This window comes from Halichondria panicea, chromosome 7, assembly GCF_963675165.1.
Source record: "Halichondria panicea chromosome 7, odHalPani1.1, whole genome shotgun sequence".
Taxonomy (NCBI): domain Eukaryota; kingdom Metazoa; phylum Porifera; class Demospongiae; order Suberitida; family Halichondriidae; genus Halichondria; species Halichondria panicea.
The window spans coordinates 4,841,984-4,861,088 of NC_087383.1; the positions used below are offsets into that span (position 1 = coordinate 4,841,984).

Genomic DNA, 19,105 nt, shown 5'->3' on the forward strand with positions numbered 1-19,105 from the left:
GTACATGTAATCTACAACCTATATATATAGTTGGCTAACAAAATACCTCGAATTAAAGCCGTGCATAAGCCTTATTCTGCCAGTGATAATCTGCAGCCGGCCAGTTGACCTATTGCAAAATTAATTAATGGTGCATGGTAGAACTAAAATGATGGCCAAGGTTCTCGTCATATGTCTGCTGTATTTTGTGGATGCTCTTCATGCCCAAGAGATTGTCCAGATCCCTGTGACCACTGCTGTAGCCCAAGGACCATGCTGTGCAGAGTGCTCTGGTGGATTGAAAAACTGTATTGAGCTGTTTCTCCAGGGATTTAGTACTGAACCTTGTACAATGATTATATGCAACTTCAGTGCACCAGAGGTGATTGATGGAAACTCTGAAACAGGACTGGACTTGAATGCAATCATAGCAATCAATGGAGATGTAGTGGGAATGTCATCTATTGATCTGGAGCTCGGATCTTCTGTGAGACATAGACAATTCTACGTCTATTCACCACTGTTACTATTAAAGCACTGTTATCATTATTATTATTATGGTTGACCAATTAACCATTCATGCAGCACTATAATATACTTTATAATAGAGACGTTTGGAATTTAAAACAGTATGGGAAAGAGTGCATGTATGACTGTGATTGTAAATGTTTGCAGTTGTATGTACTGGATGAAGTACGTATTGAGAGGTCTTCAAACATTTCCGTGCTCTTGTCTCTCCAAGTGTCTCAAGATGGGTTAACCTTCACTCAAGTTGCTAAGAGCAGCAGAGAAATAGACGGAGGAGAGGTGGGTTACTGATAGCACTATCGCCACTTTACAGATGCTACCCTTTTGTAATTTTTAGTCCCATTCCTTGGTAGTACAGTGAGAGCATACTGAGCACATAACCCAGAGGCCGATAGATCAAAAATACTCACAATCATAATTATAGTAGTAGCTTGCTAACATGACATGTGCATTATTATTGCAGGTTTTCAACCTTTCGTCAATACAAGGAGAGGTTTGTTGAGCTCTATATGAATGTCTATTCACATCTGACTTAGGTTAACAACGTAATAGGATCTAAGAGGGAGCATATGGCACCACATTTTCATGTGTAAACAAACTGCTATTAGAGGCTTCATTGAACCCTCACACACTTAACCACATGAAGAGCTGTGAAACACACACAGCTCCTGATGTGTGTAACTTGCCATGCTGATCTCTCTTGCACAGGTTTCTTACATTGCTGCTGATGTAAGGCTGAGTCTGAATGATAATTTGACTAACCCAGTAAGTGGCTGAGAACTGTGTTTGTACCTCTAAAGTGTGTGTACCTCTAAGGACTACCGCATACACTGCCCATGTGCACATGCAGCAGGGATAGCGGCCACATGCGTGTATCATAAATAATGTACTCACCTATATTATTGTATACAGCCCACATAATTTATTATGTATGGATCTGATTCCTTAAACTAAACTAACTTTTTTGAACCTCAGCTCCCTGTTGTCACGGAGATAACAGTATTTGGAGTGGAGGTGGGGTGTGGGGTGTGTGTGGACCAGTTGTTGGACTCACTGTCTAACCTCACTGCTCTAATAAACACTGGATTCGATCTTCTTCCCAGCAGTGGGTCGGTGGAGCTTCTCAGACTAGGGATTGAGGATGTTCAGGTACAGTACGCCACATATTTATTAGTTTAATTGTGTGCAGGTTACCAAGTAGGTGCTCTTGAACCACAATAATTATGTATACTCCTATCATACATGTATAGCTACACACTCAACATCTGATTCTCCCCACCCCACAGTCCACTGTAAATCATCTTGAGGGGACGTTACTGGTTCTGGAAGTTGTTCTTGGGAGAAGGGAGCCATTAGAAGAAAACGTAACGCTTGTAAGTGAACGATCAAGTTGTCAATTATTATAGTTTGAGGCAGTTTCATTAAACACTAACAAGTTTGAAGCAGGAAGTCATAATTTATGTAGTTGTTTTGGTTAGTATATGCACAGCAGGTGAAAGCGTACTGGGCCTATATTCTGGAATTCGATCAATCGAAGCATATATATCCCCTCTACTTTTATAATTGATCAGTAACTACTAGTAGAACATCATCTATATAAGTATCTGTATACATGTGTGTGAAAAAACAAGTGCTGCAGTGCAAGTATCAGTAGCAGAGTGGTGTAGTGGAAGTGTGTTGGGCCAGGTTGATGGATCAAAACCATACCACCCTCTGCTCTTCAGCCTGTTTCTGTTTCTCACACAGGCTCCGACAGTGCTCCGCTATGACCTGCTGCTTACCCCATCCATTCAAGAGAAGCTAGACAACGTGCAATCTCTTCTTGATAACATTTCTTCTGTAAGTGCTGCTAAAATTTTCGTTCGTTTTAAGGCCACGTACAGCCATATACGTATAGCTACGCACACTCTGTTTTGGCATGGTAGGAATCATGGGGATCGAGTGTTTTCTATCGCAGAGTTTCCACTGAACTTGTTAACACTTCTGTCTTTTCCAGGTGGAATTGAACACTGTAGATCTTGCCTTGTCGCTTAGGGGTGTTGAAAATGATGTCAGCAGTGAGCTCACCCGGACTAGGGAACTTAATGACAGTATCATGGGTGAGAATAACATGCAATTCATTTTTTAGATACGTATATTACATGTACTCTATGCATTACAAAATATAAATTCGCTACAAAATAGCCTTAGACTGTGATATTACTTGCATGTAAATATGGCTGTCTTCTCTACACCATGCACATGCATGAACAGATTTTGAATCTACTCTGAACGCGACATTCAATCAGATCACTGATGAACTAGCTCTCCTACTTGCGGCCCTCAATGAAACCACCCTTATCCATGCAACCATCACAAGCCGAAACTACTCTGCCATATCCACACAACTAGACTCCTACCAAAACCTCGTCAACTCAGCACTGTCGCAGTCTCAATTTCTGCTTTTGCAAGTGGAGGCATTAAATGAAAGAGTAACGGATGTAGTAACGAGGTTGGGTGAGCTGGAGAATTTGCTAACTGCAGCTAGGAACAGGGCATTGGAGAGTAGTGAGAGAGCACAGCAGGCACTGAATGAAACACAAGTAGCAGAGAATCTGGTTACTCGGATCATTGTGAGCTGGAGATCGATGTGCATCCCCAAAAACCATGCTTTGTAATGTGATTGTAGAAGTTTATAATCAAAATTGATTGTGAACTTTGTTCATATGCAGCATACGTAGCTCAAGTTTTGTGAAAAAACAATTAGATCAATATTGTTACAGTACATGTTCTGAGTAACCAGTTTTTGTTTTAGGTGCTGCTGTCTGAAGTAGAAGAGCTGAATTCCACCATTGACCTTTCGTTGGCTGACATTGTGAACATCCTCACACAAGGAAGAGCTCTGGTGATTGAGGCCACTAATTTCTCTGAGGTAGGTCAGTAGCCAAAATAGCGCCCCAGTGGAAAACTGGACTGTTTGTACCAGTGGATATTATTCTCTAACCTATCATTAGTGTATGTACGTACACACAATTTACCGTTTCCAAATGTGTATATAAGACTAAAAAACCAAGCCGTTATCAAATTGTACAAGTACGTATCCTTCCCTCTGATTCATATGCCTGTAAAGATTGAGGCCATCAATTTGAAAAAGTGTCCCTTTTACATTCACCAACAATATGCACACACCTTGTACATGTATATGCGCAGTCATCGGAAGCTCTATTTCCTCCGCTTTTATCCATCCTCTCTACTCTCCAACGGTTGTTGGACGAGTACAACACCTCCCTGTCTGCTTTTCGCCCTCAAGAATCATGTGATCCAAGCTCCACCCCCTGCACGAGTGGACAGTTGCACTCCATTAACCTGGCAACAAATGCTTCATTTATTGTCAAGTAAGTACCACTTAATTATTACTATACATGTACGTACCGTACCGTGCAGACCTCGAATAGCTAAAAGCCTAAAAATAGCCTAATAATGTGCGCTACAAATGTATCCAACATGATAGCCCTCGTATATAGCATTAGTTTATGTCATATCCAGCACTATGTACGGCAATAAACACTGTAGGTATTCAGCCCAAACAACAGGATAATAATAACTCCCAACTTTGCAAGTATACACATGCAGACATGGTTGTACACGGTGCCAGGAGTGCACTCCTGACTGTGCTTGTAGATCTAGTACATGTCCCATGACTGTGATCATGCTCTGATCCCTTATGCAGCTCAACTGAGAGTGTTTCCACACTGATGTATGCTCGAGAGTTTTTGGAGAACATTGACTCTAGTGGGCAGCTGTTCAACTATACTGCCATCAACCAGACTGCTCTGAGAGCTCAGGACCTTTCTCAAGCTGCAATTAGCCAGGTACATATAAACAATTAGGATTACAGTTTTTCTTTCCTCGAGGTTTTGGTGTGATGCACACAGCACTCATTTTGTATATATTTATGATTGCAGGTAGCTATAGTAGACACCTCTTCTCTTCTCTCTCGGTCGACAGTGGCTCTATCAGCAGCTCAGAATCTCTCTATTCAATCACTCTCACTATTGCAACGAGCTCAAGGTACGCACATGTACATGTACATGTAGTTTAACATAGTCATTATGTGTACCTAACTATGCATGCACATGGCAAGCATCGTGATTTACTTTTTTGCTGGATCATAATGTTGTCCATTGTACGGTGTATAATTATCGTATATCTACCATGTACATCGTCACTGTATACCCTTCCCAAAATCATGGCTACGCCACTGACACTTTAATAGCAGTGAGTAGCTTTCAAACACAAAACTGACTGTCTTCCCCCGTCTACAGATGTCGATTCAACAGTGGTGATCAACTCGAATCGTGTGCCAATCATACAAGAGCAACTGGATAGCCTGCAGCTTCAGCTCCCCCCTATAGTCAATAGAACATCACTCCTCCTCTCTCAAACAGGCCTACGAGATGAAGCTCTGAGAATTCTCCACACAGCACAAGAGGCTCGCAATCGAACCATAGAGACAGAGCAGAGGGTGTTTAGGATAGAGGAGGGGCTTGTGGGTGTGGCATCCAATCTAGCAGGGACAGCTGAAAATGTCTTGATGGGAGAAGAGGCTCTGAGCAATGCAGAGAACGATTGTGAGTACACTGCATGTGTTCAAAAAGAACCTCATGGCCATGTAATGGTTTTGTAGGATGTATAGTGATATCAAGCACTTAGCGCCACCATCTATCAATTTCAGTTTATAGCATCTCGACGTTCCTGAATGCAACGAGAGTGGCTAGTGAAGCCTTTGTGGTGAACGTGACTCAGTTTATCTCTGATAACGATCGGATTATCGCTGACATCGACACCCTCATTGCTGGATTGGCAGACATCCACAGTAGGATTAACAGGGTATGGAAAAATGGACATATCATTATAATAGATAAAGGAGTGGTGCATGTACGTATACAGGTGTTGTACTAAAAGAGTATACCTTTGCCATAGTAGTGCTGCACAAATATTGTACTATGGGCGGTAAGAAAGTAAATTTTGTTCTGTTCCCCCCCCCCCCTCTCCCCGAGCAGATCAACTCCCCCATCCAACTGGAGAGTGATGATGAAGAAGAATCATACCTCTCCCTGCAAGTTCCCCCGGGTCGCGCTATCGATGACACCATCCAGTTTGAGACGCTGGACATGTACATCTGGACTGGACCAGGCTTCAGGTCTCCTGCTCTGCTCTTCTATGCTGGTCCCACTTACTTTGAGGGGGAGGATGACATCAGCAGCGCAGAAACAGGCACTGAGGTGAGTATTGCCCAATTAAAAGTAACACTGTACCAAACATACTTAGTGTGCTTAGTTGTAGCTACTAATGTGCACTTGAATGGGGCAGGTGCACAGTTATGTAACACAACTTTTGAAGGAGGGTTGTCCAATAATGTTACTACTACATGTATAACGATAGATATGTGCATGATGCGATCAGTAGAAACAAGCTTAACATGTACAGGACTACTTTGTGGTGACTCTGGAGGACAGTGACGTGGTATTGCGCTGGCAGATGGGAGGGAGTGGGGGCGTGGCCTCTGCTCCTGCCTTCAGACAGGGACACAGTCAGATATTCATTTCCAGGTACCTAATTTGACTTGTGTTCATAATTATAATCAATATGCTCTGAGTCTCTAAGTCCACATAACTGTTGCATGTTGTGTGTTGCAGAGTTGGCTCCCAGTTTCAGCTGAGGGTTGGAGTCAGTCTCAATGGACTCAATGATGTCACTACCATGGGGAATATTGCCAACAATTCTGCCCTATTTAGGACATCCAATCGAACGTCTTTCTTCCTAGGAGGCTGGCCAGAGGGAGCACAGGTACTATACGGTCACGGTATGGTCTCAACATCACTCAGTACTATGATCGGATCTGTTTATACAGATATTGGATAGATAGTTGGTATTCGTTTTACTAGTCTCGTTGGCGTACATAATTATACATGACTGCATGTATTTAAATAGAGAAAATCATTGTGAGTAAATCGTATTCTTAAATCATAGTACATGTATGTACTGACTGACATTTTTGTTCAGCTGGGTGTGTCTGGCTCGGTGGTCTCCCTCTCTTCTTTGAACCCCTTCCAAGGTCAGGTGCAGCTGCTGCTGTTCAATGGGGAGCAGTGGGGACTGTGGAATGTGAGGGGATCCTCAGACACTATGTTCATTGGAAGCTTCTTAAGGTTAGCGGTAGCTGCGAAGATAGCTAGATCTGTCCAATTTCTAGTCAAGCTTGAAGTCAATGTTGTTAATGCTCACTTTCTTGATTGTACAGTACATGTATGTGTGTACATGTATTACATGTAAGAGACCGCATGACAGTCACAATTCCTCCTATATATACAATGTTAATCCCTGCATGACTGTGTGCCTCACTCCTCACATACAGAAATGAGTTGGCCATCCAGAATACATGGCAAGGTCCACGCGACACCCTGAGCTCAGCAGCCGCCATATCATTTGATGGGAGTGGCTTTCTGTGGGTGGAACAGCTGGGAAATGTGGTCAACTTTAACACTGGCAGACGTACCTTCAACATCATCTCCCGTCCCAACAGTGAGGAGGATGGGCTTGTGCTGTACGCCTACGACCCAGAGGTTGGTACTACTACACTGTACATGTAGCATGATTATAAAACTGCATAATTATAATTTATGTATACCTGCTTTCTATGATCGTAATGAATGTTTCAGATTCCAGTGGACATAATAAGTATACGTACAGTCATATATGTATGTTTTCCCTGACTTACGTACATGTAGTTTCTAGCATCCAAATTTGTTTTTATGTCAAACCAGCTATACGGTGGCCTATTAACATAATAAATTGTTTGCCATCCATGCATATCTTTTATTTTAAAGATCTCCCTGAGTATGGAAGTGGCCTACCAGAGAGGAACTCTGAGACTTATCTTGAGGGACCCTAATAATTTAGACTCTGAACCTCTCGTAGACTACCAGCAACCCTCCACTCCAAGCATTGTGTAAGCACTCACGTACCATACTCTAACACTCAGTTACTGGTACCTACATGTACATTGTAACCATGCAGTGCTTGATTAAAAGCACTAGAATTTCCTGTGATGTGACTTGTAGACTGACTAAAAGTAAGTGTGATTATCTCCGTGTAGGGCCACTTCTGGACGTGATGGCCGTCTGTTGGAGATCCTCTTCGTGGAGAACGTTGGGTTCAGAATCAACAATGCTGTGAATTTCCTCTCTGGCTCAGCGAGCAGGTTCTTTACTGACCTAACCAGAGTGAAGGTGTGGTACGGGGGAGTCAGGCAGGATAGGATCGAGAGGTACGTCTAATTATGTGCTGTTAATAAGCAAGATGATGTGTGGACCAATAAAAAGGAATTGTTTCTATTTGACTGTGGAACTGTACTGAACCACAATCCCCAAGGTTGTAAATGTAAATGTTTCAGTTGAGCCCTCTTGGTTGTGGAATACAGTGTTTGTCATTAGATCTTTCTTGAGTTCAACTGAATACGAATAATTATTAAGCTTTTGATCATTTTTCTGCCCCTTCCTTCGATCCAGGCCGTTTGCCCCCGAGATTACCAACAGCAGTTACTATGGCTGCATTGACTTGTTTGTACAAGACAACTTTGACCGCAATATTCTGAGAGGTAGTCATTACACGCAGTACTATCTCAACAGCCCTCTGCAACGGGGCTTCTCTGGCACATGCCTGCAATCAGTGAGGAGATTTACCATTATTAAGTTTCTTTACTCAATTAATAATAATAATTGTCTCAATTTGAGTCATTGTAAAAGTATCCTCAACCACCACCAACTAGCTAGACACTCTAATTCTTGGTGTATATTGTTAGTTGTGTACATCTACCTGAAAGGAATGAGGCTCATAATCCATTATAACCTCTTATAGGTGTACACACAAGACGTTGGACTGTCTGGTGCAGAAGGGGGCTACCTCTCGTACCCATACCTAGAGCTGGTGGCAGTCACAAACAGCCCTGCCTCCCTCTCTGAGGGGATATCCCCTGGTGTAGTCACCATCTCTCTCGCATTCTTCCCTGAAGAGCCCAATGGAATCGTGCTGGCTGCTCGCAGTGGGGTGAGTTGGAGAATTTGATCTATGAAGTCCCTAAAATAATATGGGAAGCAGGTACCACTAATAATATTGCTAATAGTTGATGTGGTAAACTGATGTGTTCTGTCACCCTCTGTGTCAGTTCTAGTGGTTATTTTAATTGCATGTCCTTATTTAGTAGTGTTCCAGAAATTTCTCCTGTGGTTTCGTTTTTTGTATAATAAGCCTGTGTGTATTTTGTGCATCAAAGTTCTTAAGAATATTTCCACGACATCACACTTAAGTACTGATTTAACTTGTAAAGTTGACCTGCTTATACATGTACATGCACATGTACATGTACCATAATTATAGTGAATTCGAATTCGGGAAACTGTATATCTACGACATACCAACTACATGTACGCTTATTCTTCACTTCATTCATGTACTTCTACTATATTGAATCATGCATGTACGCGTACGTTGTACTTCATACAGGACCACCGGGTGTATGCAGTATTACGTGATGGTGTGATAGTGGTCGGTGTGATTGGTGGTGGTGGTAGTCATGTGATGCAGGCTGGACTAGAGTTGGTAGCCCTCACACAATGGAACTACATCATCATTCAACTAGAGTGAGATACATGAGCCAGTTGCATGGTACCATTACCATTATCGTGTTCCTTATTATTAAACCCTGTAGTACTTTATTTAAGTACCTGTCACAGTGCTTCTGGTTAGCCACAGACTAGTAATACGTGTGAGGCTCTCTAACATACATGGCCGTCACGACTTTTGTGCTACCCATGGTTACTACTCATTACCTTTATTCAACAATTACTGCATGAGTCCCACTAAATCCTCTTTCGTACTTTCTTGCAGACCTGGTCAATTCTCTCTGTACATTGATGGTATATCGCAAGGTCCTAGTATGTCAGTTCCTGGGTTGAACTTTGAACTAAGCACCAGTCCCACAGCTGGCCCAGGGGTTTTGTATTTGGGCGGTGTTGACCAGGGATTTGTGGCTGAGATTGATGACTTACCACCATTCACTGGTTGTATGAGTGACTTTGCATACAATTTTGGGTGAGTGTATCTCCTTGTACGTGTACATGTACATGGGCATATTCTAGTCTTTTTAGTACGTATATATACTGAGTGTAATACTGAGTAGCTTTAAATTTAGTAACACAGGCAGAACCACCCGGATTCAAACATACTTTGATTTGTTCTTGTTGTAGCATACGGAACATGTACAATGGTCATGTAGTTATTTACTGTGATTCATCTGACCAATTGTATACTTCCTCTTTCACACACAGTGCAATTAGTTTCCTGAACCCATCCATGACCTCATCTCAAGCCCGCTACCCCCCAGGGGTCACATATAATGTCTGTCCCTTCCTCAATGTAACCACTGATCCCTTATTGGCCGTCAGACCAGACCCCACCCAGCCCGTGTTCTGTTTGTCATCTCCCCCCACAGAATTGGTGGATACTCACGGAGGCTTCCACACTCAGACTACTCTGACAACCAGCAATGTGATTGGTCTATTCCAAAAGTAAGGTCTCTTTTTCTAAGGTTGATTGGCAGCCTCAAAATTATGGTTTACTTCCGGTTAAAAGATCTCTCTACTGTAGGGGTCTACTGTAGGGGTGTGGTCATTTGATCAAAATAAAATCCGCAAAATGTTTAGTTTGAGCAATCCGCGAACATTTAGTGCCTCGAAAATAACCTGCTACCGTATTACTAGAATGTTTTGCGAGCATCAAACATTTGCGAACTTTGCGATGGTTGATCAATTGCAATATTACTAGTAAATACACACGATCCTTGCCAGAACGCAATAGTTAGATCGCAAAGGATCAAATTTTCTGCTGATTTGGCTCATTCGCAAAGGTTTTTCACCTACAAAATATTCTAGTAATACGTACGGTATACTGTACTACGTACGTACTTCTTTTACCATTTCAATCCCCCTCTCTCACCACATTAGTTCATGGGAATTATCATTGGTTCTGAAGCAGACATTGGATGGTCATGTGCTGACCATACTAACGACACAAGATCATGTTATTTCACTGATCATCAAGAATTCCACACCCACTCTCTCCCTATCTGGCGGCAGCAGTGATGTAGGATCGGGAGGATCAGGAGGATCAGGGGGCGGGCCGATAGAGACAAATGGATTCTTTACCATGATGGAGGAAAATGTGTTCATACCAATTGTGAGTTAGGCCTATCAATGATGATAATTATGATTCATGAGTTTCACAGTATAATTTTTATGTGCTTCATAATTTGCAGGAAATATTTTTATTCTTTGTCTCTGTTCCCTTACAGTCCATTCAGTGTTCAGTGATGTCGAACACGCTGACATGCTCACTGCTGGTGGACACAGTTGTTGTTGATGAACCTCTACAGGCCTTCTACAATGGAACCATCTTTTTCCCTGAGCTGCCAATCACACTCGGAAAAACTGAAGACGCACAAGGAAATATGGTATGAAACTGAAGGAGTACATGTTCCCTTTGTACGTGTGTGTGTATTGTGCACAGTACGTAGAGTTATTATAATTATTTTTGCAGGTTGACAGTTTTGTTGGTTGCATCAGATCTTTGAGGATAAACAATGATCCTTCTGGTTTTGTGTAAGTGCTCAGCTACTTATAATAATTATGTATTACATACCTATTCTCTATGCATTCCTCTTGCAGTAATGTTCGAACTGATGTTCCTTGCTTTAACAACACTGAGTCTGGCCTTGGGTTCACTGGAATAAGTCGTTTAGGTGAAGTCCCTGCTCATCATTGTAACACATACTATAGTGAAAATTATAATCAGAAGTTCATGAGTTTCTATTTATATCCCATTAGGAACGTCCTTGCCTGTATTTACTGAGGATAAGACATCCCTAGAGATTACAGTGACTTTCAAGCCATTACTACAGAACGGCTTGTTGCTATTGGTAACTACAGCCGACCTGTCAGCTTCCCTGTTTACTGCAGGCATGTTCAATGGCCAGGTAAGCTTGCATGCATGTTTGTACATGTATCTGATCATAGAAACTGGGTACTTATTTTAAGCAGATATTTACTTAACTGCGGCTATTTTTTAGCACTTTTCTGAGTGACCAATTATGCAACGGATGTGTTAGAGTTGATCGAGCTAGCTAGCTTGTGCCGTGCATGGTATAGCTATATAACTAGCTGGTGTATCTGTCTCCTTGGGTATTCTGTGATCATGCTGAAGAGAATGTGATGAGGTGCTTTTTTATGCCTCGGTGCGCATGCGCAAGCAGGGTATACGGTAGTGTGTTTGTGTGTCTGTGTGTGTGTGTGTAGACTGCTACAGCTGCTCAAGGATGAATCAAGTGCAAGTAAGAGTTTCTATAGGCTTCTAGTCATGTTTACTTGGATTTTAATTCGTGGATTTGCAAAATAATGCTTCGTTCTCGAGTTATGCTTAGTTTTGCTTACTTGGAATACCATTGCAGCCTTCTCAGAAGAGCACGTAGCCAAACTTGTTTACCGAATGTTGCTACTCTACTTAGTAGTTAGCTCTGCACTAGAACACTAGCTATTGGTAGCTGCAAGAGTGAGAAGAGAGCTGCAAGGCTCTGCAGACGGCAGCCATTAATTTTAGACTTGAACTTTTGGCATCGATCGTTTTTAACAACAATCATGGTCGATCATTACCAACTCCTTGAGTTTGCATGCATGATTGATTTATGTTATGTAGCTCTCCATGGCCACCGAGGCATCAGCACCTGCGGTGCTTTTATTTGTTCCAGTTTCCTGAATTTTCATATTCATCACATTAATTTGATACTCGATCTATAAACTGTACCTTAATTCTCTCAGAGTACGGAACTATGACCTGTGAATAGCTTGTCTGACTGTCTATATGCATGCGTGCACACACCTATACAGCTACGAGTGTCCAACTTTAACCTCTCCTCCCCGGAAGACTTCCTCACATTTGCCTCTCCTTCTACCGTCTGCAACGTCACCTCATCCAGCTTCTACACCCTCTCTCTTGTTTTCACCGAGTCCTCCATTACTGTGACAACTGTAGAGCTAGGGTCAGCGGGCAGGTCTGAAGTGGTGTTGGACACTCCTGCCACTGTCTTGCCGGGCACACGGTTGAGCCTCACTGTTGGAAACACTCCATGTAAGTCGTATAATATGGTTGTGCTTCCTGAGTCAATCAACAGGTTAAATATTATATATCGGTTTTCTTTTCTTTGAAGGTTAGCTATGGCCTAGTTAAGACATGTTGTGATGCTAGCATTGCAGTCTACTGTAGTGCGTACGTGTGATGTTTTTGTTATGGACACATACATGTACATGTACAGAGAAAAATGCAATAATTACTCTAACAGTGTTAGTTAATAATTATAGTAGACCGTTTTTTAAGAAGTAGTACACTGTTCAGTAACCCAGCACGTACCTCCATATAATTATAGCTGGCTACTCAGTACCGGAAGGCACTGGTCAGTTCCTGTTCCTACTCAGTGAGGACGTGTCAGCTGACAGTGTACCCCCAGGACTAGTGGGATGTGTGAGGAATGTTGAAGTTGATGGCGTGCGTGTAGGGGTGGATAATGCTGATTCAGCAGAGCTGATCCTAGTTGACTTGTGTGCAGCCGAGGATGAGTGAAGTTATAATGTACGATCGAACAACTATGAATATTAGAGTAAAAACTATAAACCGTAACCCTGGTGATAATGTCACATATGCATAAATTAAACTGTACAATTATTCAAGAATTATTGTTGGCTTGGCACCACCATTCGCTGCATGCATGGATATTGAATCAATTTTGTAATTTGAGACTCTTCAAACTACATGTACATGTATGCCAATGTACTGTGACGAGTGTCTGGGAACGTGAGGTAATTAGCACTGATAACATTTCTGCATTGATAATTTCTTTCTAGTCCATGTTCAGTGCAGGTACTAGTATACATATAGTCAAGACTAGTGTCAGTGTACTCGTATAGACTCGATATACACTAAGGAGATTAATTATACAGGACTGGTTCTATAATTAACACAGAGCTTGGATGCCTTGACTATTATTGTGCGACATGCGTAGTGTTAGGCACTAAAATTATATATTATATATAATTATAGTTAGGACTAGTGTCAGTGTACTCAGTATAGACTCAATATACACTAAGGACAGGACTGGTTCTAAAATTAACACTGACAGAAATTACTATATAGAGCTTGGATGCCATGGCTATTATTGTGCGACATGCGTAGTGTAAGACCCAGGGCCATTACTTGTCTATAGTAGATCTATATAATAATAGAGTTTAGCTTGTTAATAATTGCAAAATAGGTCTAGTTTGGAAATGTTAATGTAATTACATCATGTAACAGTAACAATAATCCGTTTAGATTATGTAATTTTCATTTAATAACTATAATTTTATACTGATGACCATGATTAACCTATTTCCTGAATCGTTCTCGGTTGCAAGAGTAGCAACAACATTCATTGAGCAAGGCGAGCACCAACAGCACCACCTCCCCCACAGTCAGCAGAGTGAAGCCCAGGAACAGTCCTGTATTGCCTCCAATGTCAGAGATCAGGCTCCAAGGAGTGTACGAATCTGTTGTTTCAAGAACATCTGTCACAAGTGTCCGATAGAAAACGTTGATTCCTACTCTGTCATTGTGGTCATTAGTTGCGCTACTTGCAGTAATGGTGCGATCAATACGTTCACATTTCAGTGGGCAGCTACAGTTCTCTTTAAAAGTCTCGAAACTGTTCACTTCACAGCATATGTCCGCCGCAACACAATTTCTCATATTGATGTAAGGGCTTCTAACCGGTGTGTAAAATGTCCTCTCCACACATTGGCATTCACTCGCAATGTGTGTGTAAAAACAGTCATTCAAGCAAAGAGAATGTGAGAAAGATGAGTAGTTGGAGAATGCTAAATTCTGAGACGTGATGTCAGAATTTTTAACACAGTCTTGACCAGAATAAAATCGTGTTTTGTCGGTTGAAATGATTTGTTGCATTCCTACATACAGGCTGGACGACAAGCCAACTATAATCCCATCACTCTCGGGCCTTGGTGGTTCATCACGATTGTGCACGATGACGTTATAGCCATGGTTATTGTTCAAGCTAAATGACTGATCTCCGTTTAAGACTTGAATTCTCAGGCCCTGTCGCACACCGGTCCCTTGAACTGTTCGAGGTGTTTTCGTATTCGGCCCATTAAATGTAAAGCAGACACCACTTATTGTATCAATTGTCTCCAAGTCATTGATGCAATTTTCACCTTGAAATGAACACGCAACGATTAACTTGCCAGGATCATTTCTTGCAGTATCTGAAACGAGATTTCCAAAGCTGATGTTGCGACCAGTTCTATTAGCAATTTCGTTTGCAACAGACACACACTGCGCTAAAGGAGGCGTGTTGGGGAGTGATGCAGTTTCAAATAGAGTTGATAGTTGTTTTTGTAAATTGTATTGTGGTACTTGATTGTTATCAGTAAACTCTGTTAAAACAGTCGTGTTAATAAAACTTAAACTGCAGACAGTCACAGCAGGAAACTCCAACTTCGTCTGCCTCATTTCAGTAATAGAGGTCGAGATTGGTTCCTCAATCAACAAGATGATACTCTGCGCAGTGATGAAGAAAAATCCTGCAATTGCTAAAAGTATAATTGATCCCCAAAGAAGGCGCTTGCAAATCGACTTGCTCTTGAACTCGTACACTGCAGCACTGAAGGAAGAGTTGTCTCCGAATTTCTGAAGATGGTGAACCCACTTTCTCTTCTCACTTGGAGTGTCAGTGGCGTCACCATTCTCATTATTCCTTTTTTCCATTTCAAACATTGGTCTTATAGGACCTGTTATTTCTACTTCCATTTCTGAATCAATTTCGCGTACCCCGAGAATAAAGTGAAACTGTTATTACGCACTCATTTTATAGTCACTGCATGTTGACATTGACTGCAGACTTTAAACTAGCTTGTCGTATAGGTTGATGGTTCCTGTAAGAGATTCATGGACTTTCTGTTTCCTCAACCTTTAATAGTGTACATTTATATAGGTAATGGTGTTTCTTTGTTTCTGTAAATGGTTATAGGAGCAAACAAACATTGCCTCTTAGTAGCATTCTATATACCATGCACAGACCAAACAAAGTTTTCCTCTAACCCAATAACTTGCTTGCATATTAGACAGTACAATGTTACAACTCACTCAGCGTCTGGCAATACCATTGTGCACTATAGCTTTAGTTTATACGGAGGAATTATCAAAGACATGGTGATTTGCCTCTGGCATATTTATACTCTACCTTATAACCACATCCTTCCTATTCTCATGATCATGCTCTATTATAGATGTTAGGTGTTCAACACAGTAAACAACACAGTAAACGCTATATATACGGAAAAAAAACAAACTCTTGGTGCGTGTCTTAACAATGCATGCACCACAGCTGTTTTGACTCGTCACAGCTTTCAAGTCTGATTTTTCTCTGCATGTATAATTGTCCTTGTTAGTCGCTGCTATAGGTTTCCATGATCATAAATACTACTGTGCTATATTATATACTAGGTACATGTAGAATGTAGAAAAAAGGCTCCCAATTATAGGATTGGCCAGCGGGAGCAGCAAAAAGCGTAAACCCGATAGTCAATCAACCTCGTTCATTTACATTTAGTGTCTACACACATTTGCTCTTCCTTTTAACCTTCGTTTAAACAGTGGCACATGCATGTGAGTACCTAACAATTACAAGTAGAAGTGTGCTTGGGAATATAATTTATAGGCCTAATTATCCTGTGCGTGCGTAGCATCAGCTAGGGGTAGAGTGATTGGTTTGTGTGTGTGTGTGTGGACAGCGAACTAGACACTTTCATGGACTCCTCTAACTGCTAATGAGAATGAGACAGTAGTTGAAAAATAATAGGCTAGTTAGGCCAATGTTAATCAATGTCTTGTTTCTGGTTACCTCCCTCCTCAAATGTCACTGCCTCATCAAAAAACTCATTATTATGACATCACTCCATTATTTTCATTAGCCACACCTACTTGTGGGTGTGTCACATGATAAATAGCAGCATAGATTAGGTAAGATTTTCCTTTTTCATATTTGTGGTTTTATTGTATATATCCAGTGTGGTTATTTTAATTAACAGGAAATGGGGTTTTACAGGAAGTGATGTCACAATAATGAATAATGATAACCTCCCTCCCTCACTAGTGGTAAGGTGATTTCCAAACCAGAACATTGACTAACACTGGCCTTATAGTAGGCGATCTTCGAACACGACAAAAAAAAAAGTTTTCTAATCGTTGATTTTATAGGATCATTCCCTGATGTTATAATAATTATGCCTCGAGTCGTAGCCGCACGAGGGATATGACTGTGTGTGTGTGTGTCTGTGTGTGTATTCCAGCAGTAACTGCTCAAAGGTTGCAATGCGACGAAAACTAACAGCTTCTATAGGCTTCTAGCCACGTTCTCTTGGATTTTGATTCGTGGATTAGCAAACTAAAGCTTCTTTCTCGAGTTATGGCTAGTTTGACTCACATTGAAGGCTGTTCAAGTCTCTTCAGAATCTTTCATAGCATCATCTGTCCGCACAAACTTTCTATTCAACATATGAGTTAGCCTTGCACTAAAGCGCTAGCTTTTTGTTAGCTACAATACTCAGAAAATATCTGTTAAAACAGCTACATGTAGCTAGCTAGCAGTAGCCATTAATTTTGTGAAATTGATCTCTTTGGACACACCCTTTAATTATTCCTGTGGATGTAATGCGCATGCGCGCTCATTCCCCATGTGTGAGAAATAATATCCAAGATCCAGCCAGATCCTCCTGGCAGAATCATCTTTGTCTTGAGCGCCTAGTAAGCCACAAAACACTACCATATAAAAATAATTATAGATAACAATATGCATGTACACAGCCACAGGTCTTTTCTTCTTAGATATTTATATACACTGAACTCTTGGAAGAATCAATTTTCTTCTTTCTTGAGGTCCTGGTAAGCCAATAAATAACAACAATAGATGCATGTAAATAAGTCTTTTCTTCTCAGTGACTTTATATAGATAAACTAACTTCAATATAAAATTTATTATAGAAACTACTCTAATACTTTTGAGCGAAAGCAAAAACATGGTGAGAGCTAGAGGCATTAGCACAGCGCCAGCTTGAACACTAGTTATTTAAGGTAATTACGGTAAAAGTTTTGTATCTGTCATGCCGCTGTGCGCGTGTAACTCTTTCCTTGGCAATCTGTTGTAGAAATTACAACAACGGTAACGAATCGTTATGATGAATTAGTATGTGAGCTCCTCCCTGACAAACAAACTGTAGTCTAGGTAATGGCCTTATCAGTCAAGTAGGCTAAAAATCTGTGTCCTTTGATGTAAGCTTTGATGTCTCTTTGTGCATATGTAGTTAAAAAAAAAAAAAAAAAAGAAACCTTTGACTAGCTAGGAAGAGTAGCAGTAGTAGTAGGAAGAGTAGCAGTAGTAGTAGCAGTGCAAGCAGGACTAGACTAGATTAAAAAGTTGGTGGAACGAATAACTGACCATTTGGACGTCACCTGGCTGCCAGACTTTCATCTCGACTCTTCCCCCTGAGTAGCTGGCCTTTCTCTAAGCCACAAAACTGAGCAAGAAGCTAGAGACATGTACCTAGCCTTGAGAATTGGGAGGCGTGGCTCAACTAGTTAGCCCAGCCCAGAGGAATTGTTACCGTGGGTACTGAACAACCGTAGAAGTACAGCTACCCCTGGCTTTACTGAATTAACTAGCTGTGTCTGCTGTCTAGTTGGACCAGATTTAGCTAGATAATGGGGTAGAGAATAGTTGAGCGGTGCTGTGTGTTGTACTGGCTGGCAAGAATCTAGTAAGCACCCTATGCACTGATAACTCGTCAGAATGGAGGGTATGTTCTAGGGATCTGGACAGCTGTACATCCAAAGGAGCCAGGGAGTGCCAATCATCTTCTCCCAATCTCTGACACGCTAAACAAAACGAGCTAGAACTGGGAGTCCCAGCTAGAATTGCTAGCCGGATCTAGACTAATAGAATGACATGGAGGCGTGGTGAGGCCGGATCCACACTAATTGATCCACCTAAAGACGCTCCTGTTCCAGATTTTCACGAATGGCAAGGAAAGGGGTAATGAAGCTCAACGCACGGCGTGAATGCTCTGTGAGCATCTTGGACCATAATTATCAAACTTCATAATGGCCACATGCATGACTGTTGTTGATAGCCACTATTATAGCCATAACATGCATGGCTATAATTATATAGTATTTGTTATTTTTACATGTCACTGCTCAGCCTAGCTATATCCTCCTTCACACACCCTGCATGCTTTTCTGTTGTCACAATAGTTAAAATACGGGACATATTGGAGGAACAAAGAAAGAAGAGACAATTAAGTTTTCTTTGTCGCTACCTTCTTTCTTTCTTTGTTCCTCCAGTTCCTCTTTTGATTGTGACAAACAGAAAAAGGAGGCTAGCTCAACCCAAAATATGACTGTA

The 19,105-nt window shown here is 41.4% G+C and overlaps 2 protein-coding genes across 2 annotated transcripts; one reads left to right on the forward strand and one right to left on the reverse strand.

Moving 5' to 3' along the window:
* The first annotated feature begins 89 nt into the window (after positions 1-89).
* LOC135338858 (uncharacterized) lies at positions 90-13,391 on the forward strand. Its single transcript, XM_064534938.1, has 34 exons — positions 90-466; positions 655-786; positions 971-1,000; positions 1,216-1,272; positions 1,483-1,656; positions 1,794-1,880; positions 2,254-2,346; positions 2,504-2,606; positions 2,761-3,119; positions 3,302-3,418; positions 3,697-3,881; positions 4,217-4,358; positions 4,452-4,557; positions 4,812-5,117; positions 5,222-5,376; positions 5,550-5,771; positions 5,977-6,098; positions 6,186-6,336; positions 6,553-6,698; positions 6,905-7,112; positions 7,377-7,498; positions 7,646-7,816; positions 8,058-8,217; positions 8,407-8,595; positions 9,052-9,188; positions 9,436-9,639; positions 9,876-10,115; positions 10,551-10,782; positions 10,898-11,056; positions 11,143-11,204; positions 11,271-11,344; positions 11,430-11,578; positions 12,486-12,726; positions 13,022-13,391. Exons 1-34 carry the CDS (start codon positions 128-130, stop codon positions 13,213-13,215), a joined length of 5,568 nt encoding a protein of 1,855 aa, XP_064391008.1. The 5' UTR covers positions 90-127; the 3' UTR covers positions 13,216-13,391.
* Positions 13,392-13,813: 422 nt separating this feature from the next.
* Positions 13,814-15,625, reverse strand: LOC135338859 (acid-sensing ion channel 4-A-like). Its single transcript, XM_064534939.1, has one exon. It carries the CDS (start codon positions 15,451-15,453, stop codon positions 14,017-14,019), a length of 1,437 nt encoding a protein of 478 aa, XP_064391009.1. The 5' UTR covers positions 15,454-15,625; the 3' UTR covers positions 13,814-14,016.
* Positions 15,626-19,105: the final 3,480 nt, after the last annotated feature.